The sequence below is a fragment of the Macrobrachium nipponense genome, chromosome 26 (genome assembly GCF_015104395.2).
Source record: "Macrobrachium nipponense isolate FS-2020 chromosome 26, ASM1510439v2, whole genome shotgun sequence".
Taxonomy (NCBI): domain Eukaryota; kingdom Metazoa; phylum Arthropoda; class Malacostraca; order Decapoda; family Palaemonidae; genus Macrobrachium; species Macrobrachium nipponense.
In genome coordinates this window covers 21,582,809-21,595,904 of record NC_087215.1, presented here as the reverse complement: position 1 = coordinate 21,595,904, position 13,096 = coordinate 21,582,809, and the positions used below count along the sequence as shown (strand labels likewise).

The window sequence follows — 13,096 nt, the reverse complement described above, 5'->3', positions numbered from 1 at the left end:
CATTTACCCAAATAAGTGCAGAAGTTTTACCTGGTATCGTATGGAATGTTGGGTAACTTCTTGAGTCACCAACTTCGAATCTCTGATTGAAAATGAACCAGAAACCTATGAGTTGAAAAGCATTTTTTTTTTAATGGAAGGTTATGAAACTATTGCTATGGCATTTTTATCATTATTATTGAATCTTCAGTTAACATTTGTTGAATGCTTTTTTTCATTGTCAAGCCACAAAATCGCATTTATATCTAGTTTTCCTCACATTTTGTGTAAACAAAAGTGAAAATTGAATCAGAACCGAACTATAAAGGTTGGAACGCTTTAACATTTCACGTGGGGTTTTGTACTACGTGTTCCCATTTGGTACAAGGAAGCTGGATGCTTCTTGTGAAAGTTGGAAAAGCTTGGAGACCGCATACTTGGAAGTCTCATGTTCCTATTTTAAGATGGTTTTCATTCTTTATCAACAAAAGTGCGTTTCTCTCTCTCTTGTGTGATTATACAAATAATTGCTGCTGACGAAATAGGCTGAAATATATTATATATACATATATATGTGTATGTAGTATGTTTATATATATATATATATATATATATATATATATATATATATATATATATATATATATATATATATATGTGTGTGTGTGTTAAGAATGGGAGGTGGTAAGGGTTGTTTTCCTTTTTCGCTGGGCTCAAGCAGGGCTCAGAAAAAGAGAGAGTTAAGGATTCAATTCCTAATTTCGTATTCACTTAAGATATGGGACAAAAACATCCTCTTTAATGTGGGACGTAATTTCCGGGAGGATTAAGCGAAATCTCTCTCTCTCTCTCTCTCTCTCTCTCTCTCTCTCTGTGGATGACGAGTGTGTTTCTGTTTGTGGTTAAGAATCGCTCTACCAGTACATACATACATACACACACATACACACGCATATGTGTATGTGTATACATACATACATACATATACACATTCATTCTTTGGCTGCTGTATCGTGGATGGCCCCTCAGAATAACTTAAAGCAGGAGGCTTATCAGCAGCGCGTCTAAACCATCACATTCACTTCGCCATTTTAATGTTTGTTCACACACACACATACACACACACACACACACACACACACATATATATATATATATATATATATATATATATATATATATAATTTATTCAAAATGTTTTTTGAATTATACGTTAATATTTGAAATATATTCCCCCTTAAGGTAAGAGACCCTAGGATACAGATACAGAGTGGTCTATAGTTACTTACATGATCTAACATTCCTTGGCATATATTTTTATATATATTATATATATATATATATATATATAAAATATATATATATATATATATATATATATATATATGTAGTATATAATAGGTATAATATATATATATATATATATATATATATACTATATATATATATATATATATATATAATATATATATATATAATATATATATATTTGATTTATATATATATATATATCTATATATATATATATATATATATATATATATATATATATATACATATATATATATATATATATGTGTGTGTGTGTGTGTGTGTGTGTGTGTGTTTATGATAGTAGCATATGAGAGGAGTGGGTTTGGTGGAATAACTGAGTACTTCCGTTCAGCTCTTTAGAAGAAGTTTGTGTGAGACCGGGAAGAAGCTGGAGGTAAATATTTGTGAAACTATTCCAGTCACGGAGCGCAGAGTTGGCAGCCACTGCTTCTTTATTATCGCATCCTTCTCGAACACCGGCGAGAAGAAATATCGTTAACGATATGCGCCCATAAAAAGTACGAAAGTCATCACGGGCGTACGGCAAAAGGGGGAAGAAAAACACGCAGAGAAATATAGTTTTCCTCCTGCTCTGAAAAAAGTTGTTTCCTGACTTGCTTATAAATGGCCTACGGTGGAGTTCGAATGTGTTCGGATTCAAGGTTACTGTCTTACTTTTTAAAGTCAAAGGGTTTATATTTTTCGGCGTCGAGACCCGAGGCCATAGAAATATACGTTACATCATGTAATTCTGTAGGCAGAATCTTAGTGTTTCTTTGTTATTTAAATATGTCTATATACACAGACGCAACCACATGTACATATACATACACGCACATCTATATACACATAGACAGACGGGCAAATAGAAGAATTTTCTACCCCAGCCGACGCTATTAGCTCTCCAACGCTGGGTAAACTTATTGGCAGTAGGCCAGGAGTGATCACGGACCTAGGATAGGAAACGTGAGCTGAGCGATGTACCACGCAGCAACGGAACCTACTGTGGTTGCTCGCACCTTCCAATAGGCCCGCTTCAAGACACGAGACATTTTCGGAGATGAAATATTCGACCGGCTGTTAGGGAAGAGGATATTTTGTTACCGATGGGAGATATTGTTATGAGATGGTCGTAGGTTATATAAATCAATCACTTCATTGTCTTCGATAATGACCTCCGCGATGCAGTAACGAAAGGGGGTTTTAATCTCCTTAGCTATTTAAGTCTATCATTTTTTTATTAGCAATATAATGCTTTTATTACTTTTTTTTTGAGGTACGCGAAATTTTTTTACGTGTTTTGCGTTGTTTCAAGGTGGGAAAAAACGGTTGCCATTTTTCCCAAAATTTATTATATATAATATTTTTCTATAAAATTTATATATATAATATATTATAGAATATATATATATATAATATATAGATATATATACTATATCTATATATATATAATATTATTATTATATATATATATATATATTGTACACGAAATTTTTGTGCGTGTGCGTGTTTATTGTTTAAATGTGTACCGATTGCCAATTTTCAAAATTTACCGGTATTCATTAAATTGTTCTGATTTAATTTTGTCCAAATTTACTCAGAGTCAATTTGAGTAAAGACTTGCATATAAATCTTCTGAATTATAGTCTACTTTCATTTGATTTTCCCGCGAACTTTGCTTGTTAAGGTTCAAAGGTAACTTTTTCGGTGTAAATTTCAGTTCGTCTTCCAGTCGGGTTTATTTAAACTTTGAGATGTGTTCTTTTGTCCTTGCCCACTCGGTCAGATAATAGACGACGCCGGAGTCAGCAAGATGTGCCTCGGAACGATATTGTTCATGGAGAGATCCTTCAATGACAATGGGGATTGGGAACGATGGCTGCTGTGGTTTTAGCTCTTCTGACAAGGACGTACTTGGAATTATAATTATTCTTGGATTGTCCCACAAATAGAGGAAGAACTTTATGTGTGTGTGTTTTGAAGACATTCATATCGTTTTCTTCACTCTTAGTTTACCTGATAGGATATATATATATATATATATATATATATATATATATATATATATATATATATGTGTGTGTGTGTGTGTGTGTGTGTGTGTGTGTGTGTGTTGTGTGTGTACCCATCTGAAAAGTATTGCATCTGAAATAAAATCAAGCAAGCAAACAAGCAGTCTGCAGAGTCTCCAGAACTAATTTTAGAAAGAAAGATAATTATCTTTGCCTTGCATATTTGACGTTTTCCTGAAGACTTCTAAGGAGCGAAAGGGTCTATGGTAATAGGCGCCTTTATAAAGGTAAAGCCTTAATCTCACAACGTAACCTAACGTGACACAGGGCAATCTAAATCTAACAGCAGCAAAACATCATTCACGCTGCTCTGAATAGGACTCCCGTTGGCGCAAGGGTGTTTCCGACCATTCTATGGGAACATAGGCCAAAAAAAAAAAAAAAAAATCAGTGCTTAGATCTTTCGGTAGACCTTTGGAGTCTGGTGCGAACAGTAGTCGTTCACAACGGAACGAGAATCCATTCGTGATGGAGTGGTCATGTGTATGCAATCAGTAGAGAAAGGTGGAAATGAAATAATTATAGTTTTGTTATGTTTTCATAATGTTTAGTATTGATGTCTTTTAGGGTTATCAGTTTTTCTGCATTTTTTTTTTTTTTTTTGCCTGGAAAGGGTCTTAAAACTTTCGCATGTTCGACTTTAATTTCATGAAAAGAGGAAGAAATGCAGAAATATTCAGTTGAAGTACACTTGCTTTAGGAGTATCATTTGCACAAATGCGTGTCATTTGTCTTATAAGTCGACGAGCATAACTGGTTGATGCGAGTAGGGCAGTCACGCTCCTTAAAAAATTCATGAGTGCGACAAAAATTCTAAACGAGATTGAAGATGCTAAAAAAAGGCGCATGCGAGGCAAAATAAGAAAGTTAAGACTGGCTAATGGCAATTCTTGGAAGGGTAAGCCAGATCAGATATTCTTTAAGTAAGGAACATGGAAAACTGCTCAACCACAAAAACACTGATGGGAAGGGTGTTTGTTTTTTGTTTGTTTGGGAGGGGGGGGGGGGGCGGTTGGTGTTTGTCCCTTGGAGGAATCAAGGTTTGTCCACTGCAGTCTGAGTGCGCATATCTGAATACGGACCAGACGACAGAGTACCGAGAACTTAGGTCTATGCTTCTCAGTAGTCTTTTGTAATATATTGTTATCGCTGCTTGTTGTCATTCTCTTCATCAGAACCCTGCATAACAATAATGCCTTTTATTCTTCTTTTATTATTGCCATTTATGCACAGGGATAATAGTAATGATAATGGTGAAGAAATCCTTCAGTTCTCATATATATTCACACCAACACCACTGCGGATTTCTTCACCATTTTAGTGACCCATACTATTATGAGATTTTTATGAACATTAATGATAATGATAATTCATACTCACATCATAGAGTGTACTGCAGAGTGTACATAGAATGACACAGAGGTCCAAAGAATAAACGTGGGCATAGCGAGTCCCTCGCCCTTTGGTCGTCATGGTCACAACATCGACTATGAACTACGACCAGCAAAGTAAAACTACATAGAGAGTTGGGTTTTGAATAGTAGAATTCTATTACCACGCCATTTTCATGAACCTTTGAGCGTTTAACGATTCCGTGAAATGTTGCAGCCGGCGTGTGCTTTCATTGATGACAAACTTTTTCTATTTTTATTTTTTTATTTTGGTGCTTTGACAACACTTTTTTTTTCATATATGAAGCCATTAAAATGTTGGATCTCTTTCTCATATGATCTATTTTTTTCAAGCCCGCAATTTTTTTTCTCATAAAAAAGAACAAAATTTTAGTGAATTGATGAAATAAAAATGAGTGTGACATGTTAATTCGTGTAAAGTGAGTTCATGAAGAATTTAAAGATGCTAATCCTTCCAAAAGAGTGAGCTCAAGGTTTCTACTGCAGTGTGGCACGAAAATGTATACTATGCAGTTTTTTTTTCTTTTTTTTTTTTTGTCGTCCAAGAATGCGAATGCTTCTTTGTGCTGGCGGCGGTTTTATTTGCGGAAGAAATCATTTGTGGGCCTCAAGGATTCACCTCAGCGACAAATGTGTCAAAAGTCCACTTCACGTTTCCTGCCTCCCGGTTCCATTTCTTCCAGCCGTCCTCGGGCCGCTGGTGATACGTCAACAAAGGAGGTCGGGAAGACCACCCGAATCTTGCTTCTCTCAAGGGCAATCATTTGAAAGGAAACGATGTGAAAAGCTGGAGAGAACGACCAGGGTTTTCATACCAAAGTACGAGGCTGACACGTGGCGGAAGTTAGAAATGTGTTTATATATTTATATATATATATTATAGTGTGTGTGTGTATATATTTATATCTGTGTATGTATAATATGTAATCATATATGTATATACATATGTATTAAATGGCATAAAAAATGGATGTTGACCGTGGCTTGGCTAGCGTTTTCAAAAGTATGTTTGGGAAAGAGAAGAGGCAGAGGTTATATATATAGATAATATATATATATATATATATATATATAATGTGTGTGTGTGTGTGTGCATGTATAATATACAATCATATATATACACACGCATTAAATGGCATAAAAAATGGATGTAGACTGTGTCTCGGTTAGCGTTTTCAAAAGTATTTTTAGGAAAGAGAAGCGGCAGAGATTGAAGAAAGTTCCGTGGTGTTTACAAAAGGAGAAAGCTGAAATGGAATGTTAACAGCATTGTCATGAGTGTCAATAGAAGCCACGAAGGTGAAGACTTTGTAAAGATTGCTTGTAAGACAGATGTAGTAATGGATGTAGTTGGTCCTGAGGCATTTTGAGAGTAGGCTAAATGGAACGGATGAGAGGAGTTGAATGGCAGGAGCAAGGATGATAGCGGAAATAGAGTGGGAGTGTCTATGGATGCAAAATTTGGATGTGTTAAAAGACTGTCCTGGTAAATATTTATGGAAATGCATTGCGGATACTGAATTTGAATGGAAAAAAAAATCGAAGCTCTTTGGATGAAGTGTATAGATCGGAATAGTAGACAGATATTCCTATGTGAAAAGACGAATCATTGTTTTTTGTTCACTTGATAACTCGAGAGTGACAGGGGGGACTCATGGATGTTGAAAATGCTGCATATTTGATGTGTTGGAAGAAGGAAGGGAGGTAGATCGTGAGAGTCGTAGCTAGACAAGGTGTTAGATGTCTAATAATAGATAGGCCGTGATACCTTGTTATTGCGATTGCATGCCAAGTAGACTGAGTTACCTAGTCAGTATGCTGTTGAAGTCATGTATGAAATCTGAGGCTTGTGGCTCCGAGCTGAATATGCTGTTGATGATCCTTGTGCATAGGTATATAGAGGCTGCTGATGCTATAAAACTTTTCTGCATTGTCGTTCGTCCTTGATTTCGAAGTTGAACGACGATCGCGGCAGTTTTGTCTTTTTATTTTTCTCCAGCTCCCTACTCTTGTCTGAGAAGTGGTTTATTGTATGTACGTATATGTGGTATTTATCCACAAAAGTCTCTTATGACACCTGGTGAGTTGTTGATAAAGACCTTTTATCGTTTTTGTTTGTCATTATTGTTGTTGTCTTATAAAGTACCCAGTTGTAGTATGGATTTACTCACTTTTATCCCGTTTCTACTACATACTCCATTCATAAATTTCCTTTTTTCTATGAAATACTGAGTAATCTGAAAGTCAGCGCGTAAGGATTTGCGAAAATGGAGAGAGAAGGAGAGAGACAGAAAGAAGGAGAGAGAGAGAGAGAGAGAGAGAGAGAGAGAGAGAGAGAGAGAGAGAGAGAGAGAGATGGGCTCTTTCCCTCTATCTTCATTCAATAAATGGTAAAACTGTCTCTCCGAAGTCGGCAGGAATGCAGGGCGCGCATTGCAACACCGAACCAAGAAACTTTATTGCAGTTTTCTTGACATCTGTAGCAAGGAGCAGTCACGCCTGTGGCGTGGGTTGGGCCGCTTTCTTTCTTCTTCTTCTGTAAAAGCCTCTTCAAGACATCCTTAACATGTTGCGTGTTGGGAAAAAATGACACTTGAAAGCACCGGCGAGCGTTTTAATGCAACTCCGGAGTTTTTTTTTTTTTCTTTCTTTCTTTCTTTCTGTTGTTGGCGGTTCGTCTTTCTCGGTTGTTCGTGGGAGGGAACGAGAAAGGGAAGCCAAAATTGAAAAGTATGAAATGAGACTGTCGGGTGAAGTCTTGGATTTTTTAGGCCAAAATTTCAAATCGGTTTCATGAAATGTATTTTGAAGATTTGCACACTGCAGTGAGGTACCATACCTCTCTGCTGAAATTAAAGTCTTCTGGCTTTGATGCGTTATGTATTTTCAACTTGTAAAAGTCGGAGGCCGTAGCACTGCGATTCTGTGGGCGTAATACGATTTCATTTGTTTCCGTAATTGTTCTCCGCCTTCAAAGGTTTTCCTCCTCTCGGCTTTAACAGGGCTAAGTGATTTTAAAGGAACATTAACAGTACACCGTTTGCATTTTACTATTCATGTACATAGGTGTATTTTTTTTTTTTTTTTTTTGAAACATAGTAGGTATCAGCATTCTTAAATGCAAATTGTAAATCCCACTCCAAGCATATCCTTATGCTTAATTTTGCCAAGGAAAAATTAACCTAAAAAGGTGGATCTGTGAGAATTGGAAGGAAAGATGTCAGGAATCCTTATTTCATATCATAGGTACTTATGTAGCATGATGTTATTGCCGTCATTCATTTCCGTAACGTTATTTCATCATTCCAATATTTTTTTTCTTCAGCCTATAAAAATAATGCGACTTGATTTTGTTCATTCATTTCCTGATAAAATTCAACAATAGGATAAAGGCTACCATATTTTAGATTTTAGAAAATGTCACATTTGTCATGATACGTTTGGTGTGTGTGTGTGTAAAATACGTCTTCCACTTATACATGAGAATCATTAGATGATGTCAAACCCTTGAAACTGCCTGCATCACTCACCTCGTTTTGCGTGTACTACTTTCGTGAATACTGGCCCTCTTCCTTTAGAGTACTTCTTTCACTCCATTAACCCAACACTTTCTAGGTCAATCAAACAACTCCAAATTATTAACTTCTAACAACTTATCAACCGCTATCTTTTTCACCTGAGAACTGATATTTCATTTCACCTACGCTAGCTTTTTAATATCTCTGCTTATGCGATCCCCACAATTTTTTAAACTTTTTCAGTGCTGCTTATGGAACATATACTAAGCAACCAATTATTCCCAAACATCCAACATTTTTCTTTTGTCTGCATTCAACATCCATATTTCACTTATATTTAACATCCATGAAGGAGTTGGAGCAACAGTCCCCTCAAGCATACTATCCTTTGCATTCATAGACAGCCCACACTTAATTGTGTTATTCCTCAACTTTCTCTGACTTATCACACCCCACTTACTTCAGAACCACTTTTAACTAAACCAACCGATCTCCCATCTCATATCCTGACACACTTTTCCCCATCATAAAAACTTGAAACGTTGCTCTCAATTCTATACAATACATCCTCAACACCCTCCACGTTCCATTGTTATAAATTCTTTCTTAACGTTGTCTGGTCTTTAATGCAATGAGAAGTTCTCTCTCGACGTGGTTCGGAAGTCACGTAAAGCCGTCGGTCCCGTTGCTGAATAACCACTGGTTCTATGCAACGTAAAAACACCATACAAACAAAAACTTTTCTCTCAAACTTCTCGCGTTACTGTTTCATGAAAAACACTTTAATGCACCCTTCCTTGTCTGCCCTTATCAATCCCACTTGTACTTTTCTCAATTATCATACACTTTCCCTGGTATGTGAAGTAATATTATCCTCCATATAATTTTAGTTTCCTCTTATCATCATTTGTAACTTGTAGGTGAACAATTCTTCTTAGTGATTCTTTGGAACTGTTTCTTCAAGAAGACCTAATATACCCTTGTAAGCCAGGCAACAATATAGTATTCACTACCATAACAAAGAAGTTCATGTGTAGTCCCAGCAATTCTAATTGTATAAAATGGTTCATTGCCCTTGGGTTTACATTTAAATGCAAAGTGCACTTGCAAATTCTGTTTAAGGTTTTGAATAACACATACCACCATATTCAAAACGAATGGCAATAATCCATGGAATTCCAACTCCTGTAACCTCTCTTGAATTCTGTAAGCTAAGACAAGAACTATTTATCTGATGATAGATAATTTATCTATTAAAACATTTACATTGAGAAATGTTATCATTATTTAAGTTAAGTACATATATGTTAGTTTAACCAGACCACTGAGCTGGTTAACAGCTCTCCTAGGGATGGTCCGAAGGATTATTTTTGTTTTTACATGGCTAGAAACTTTAGCAATAGGACCTACAGCTTATTGTGGGAGCCATACCACATATTGAGAAATGAATTAATATGGTAATCTAAAACATATTGAGAAATGAATTAAAATGGTAATCTAAAACAGTTTAATTTGGCACTAAATCAGTATTTTTCAATAAAAAAAAACTTTGTAATCTTTACCTTTATTAATAAAGTATATTCAGTGTAATTTTTTCCACTACAGGCAGAGAGGATTTCCTTGGTAATGTATAGTGATATGGTGAAATGAAAGATCTGCATGTAAAATTGAATATCAACTTTCATCTCTATTATTTTAACAGGAAGAAGAAGAAAGCTGGATAAGTGGAGAAGAGCTGTACACAGAAGGAAGCAGCGATGATGAGGCCATAAGCCAGGGCCACTGCAAAAGTCCAGCACACCACCATCATCATCACCATCACCACCACCCAAAGCCCCCAACAGACCTTCCATTAGATGACCCACCAAAGAAAGTAGGGCCACTTCCAAGCACAAGTCCCAAATCTCCACCTTTGGCTACTTCTGAACCTGCTGCACAGGTGAGAAAAATGCCAGACTTTTGTTCTAGGAAGAGCACCTTAGGGGAAAGAATTAGCCAATATTTTTTTTTTTAACTGATCAAGTTAAGAAAATTATGACATCACAGTAATGCTGTTGCTGTCGCAACATATTTAATGCAGATATTTACATTGGTGGGATTAATTCTGTATCTTTATGTACATTACAAGCTCCCCTAAGAAGTCTCAGACTTTGTCCATTTCCTCATTGTCAACATTTCTCCAGCTTAAAAAACAAAAATGCCGAGAGAAATATGTACATTATCCCTAAGTATTCCTCAACATAACATTTTTACGAAAATGCACAAATTATGCCATCACCAACAAAATTTTGCCAAGTATAAGACACCCTCTATATTCACTTTTAGCTTAGTCAAGACAGGTAGTCATTTTAAAAATCAAGATACATCTTGTACTAAAAAAATCTAATCAGTTGAGAAAATAGGCTTTAATTGTGCCATGGAAAATTAAAGTAATTTTTGTATGATAATGGGAAATATAAATTAAAGCAAGCTAAAAGCTGTTAATTGAAATGACCCAATACAGCACCATTTTCTAACAACTTTTGTGAATATTCCCAAGAACTGTGCTCCATTTCATTAAACAAATACATATAGTAAATGAGGCATTGAAGTTACTGGTTATGATATTAAATATTCGTTTTCTACATTCTAATCTCTAACCAAGTTATCATTTAATGCAAATCATTCCCTCCAAAAGAATCATTCTTATTTATTTGGAATGCTGCATTTGTCATCCATTCAGTCTTCTAGTGACTTCATATTTGGGGATAATGACTGTTAGTCAACATCAAAATCTAGCAACTTGACAGCCTGATTCTTACCCATTTTTGTACACTCACAGCAACATATTTTACAGCATCTTGCACTAAACTTTGAAACAAGTAGTCCATAATTGATTGATTTACATACTATCATGAACTTGCATTACAGATGTCTATATGGTGACAAAGTAAGTAGTCTAAATTCGTATGCATGGGTGTATGAAAAATATTTGCTACTTAGTGTAACATGTGGTGCCAAGATGTAAAAAAATGCTGGAAAATATGCCCATGTCAAAATGCTCCCAGAGTCCAGTTTTTGTAACTTTAGTGGTTGTCATATTTTGGCCTTACCCAAGTATTTGCTGTAGCTTTTTGGAAGTTTATACATTGATTGTCTCTTCTTCCTTCCATCCCTATGGAGTACTTTTGTATTCCAGAAGTTCTGCAGTTTTACCTAAAAGGACATTACTGTACTTGCATAAAGCTGGATATTTTTCTTCTTATAAAGAAAAATTCTGTTTTGAGAGAATGTGAATTTTAAGAGCTGCTCATTGCTAGTCATATAGACAAATAGCATCAAAACACTATGAAATATTTGTTACAAACTACATACTATGGGAAATTCTGTAGGTTGCAGCTGCATTCACCAAATTCTCTTAATTTTCAGGATGATCCTCACTTGACTGAGACAACACGACGCCTATCCTTAATGGGTGTTGAGGAAGCTGGAGCTGTTAAGGTTTCACCAAGAGCAACTGATGAACAGGTAAGAGCGAAAAGCAAGCCAAGTAGTTAAAGGCAAACTTCAACAAAAATATATTAGTAACATCCTGCATAATCATAATGCAAGCAATTTTTAATGAGCTTTTATTCAACATTAGGTTTTTCATCCAATCCCAACTTTTACCTCCCATATTTTTAAATCCTTTGGGTAAGTCTTAACATTTTAAAAAAATGCAACTTTTGGAGTCACATTTCAAAATCAATTAAAAAAAAATCCTCAGGATAAGCTATGCAGGTTAAGAAAGGTGACGTGGGGGTCTTATTCAACTACAGTGGTACCTCGACATATGAAAGGCTCAACTTACGAAAAACTCGAGATACTAAAGCAAATACGAAGATTTTTTTGGCTCTACATACGAAAATAGTTCAAGTTACGATAGGTTGTTGCTGTAAAGTCCTGAGATTCGCCCGGACCACCGAGAACAATTTTAAAACTCGTGCGCCGCCAACTGAATAAACTCGCCACCATCCTCCCGCTCTCCCATTGGTTCCTGATGCTAGTCACCCCATAAGATCCTGCTCTCCTATTGGTCAGCATCTACCCCTTGTGCTGTATGTATTCTATTGGTAAAAGGATGCTGTAAATTGAAAAACTTATTCATGCAATACATTTAATAAAAAAAAAACATTAGAATAGAAATGAATGGTTATATAACCATTCATTTCTATTCTAATGGTTTACAAAAAAAAAAATTTTGGTCTGAGGCAAGAATGGGGATAGGTGTTTTTTGCTAATTTGGGTGTGCTGAATTCAAATTTGTATTTTGTGCTTGCCTCAATTTCTGTTTGGTAGTTTCAGTAGTTGAAGAGAGATAATGAAAATTTATGGCTTACTGTGTGCTAGGAAAAAGTTATTGCTTGGCGATCGTTCGGTACTCGTAAGTGCTGGATGTAAACAGAAGTTTGGAAGTTTTTTTTTTTTTTTTTTGTTTGATTGCTATTATAGTTAATGGTTACTTAATAATTATTGAAATGAGTACATGCAATACATTTAATAAAAAAAAATTGTGAATTAGATATCATATATAAAATAAATCAGACTGCTATCATCGAAGCCAACAAATATGTATTTTCTAGAATTCTTCTTCTGTTTAATATTACTATAATGTTTCATTATAGCTGGTCAGTAACTCGGTATCTCCATTAGGTAAGATAGAATAAAGAATAGAAATGAATGGTTTATTATACTGTTTGGTAGTTTCATTATTGAAGGAGAGATACTAATGAAAATTTAAAATGGCTTACTGTGTGCTTAGTTAAAGTGATTGCTTGGCGAT

At 35.4% G+C, this 13,096-nt stretch overlaps 1 protein-coding gene across 2 annotated transcripts in view; it reads left to right on the top strand.

Moving 5' to 3' along the window:
* The window catches only part of LOC135200052 (forkhead box protein G1-like), a 315,222-nt gene that overhangs the window by 222,637 nt on the left and 79,489 nt on the right, over nucleotides 1-13,096 (top strand). For both annotated transcript variants that reach the window (XM_064228300.1, XM_064228299.1), the window contains 2 exons: nucleotides 9,998-10,234; nucleotides 11,704-11,802. In XM_064228300.1, the coding sequence (XP_064084370.1) occupies nucleotides 9,998-10,234; nucleotides 11,704-11,802 (336 nt within the window). The remainder of the gene's footprint in view (nucleotides 1-9,997; nucleotides 10,235-11,703; nucleotides 11,803-13,096) is intronic.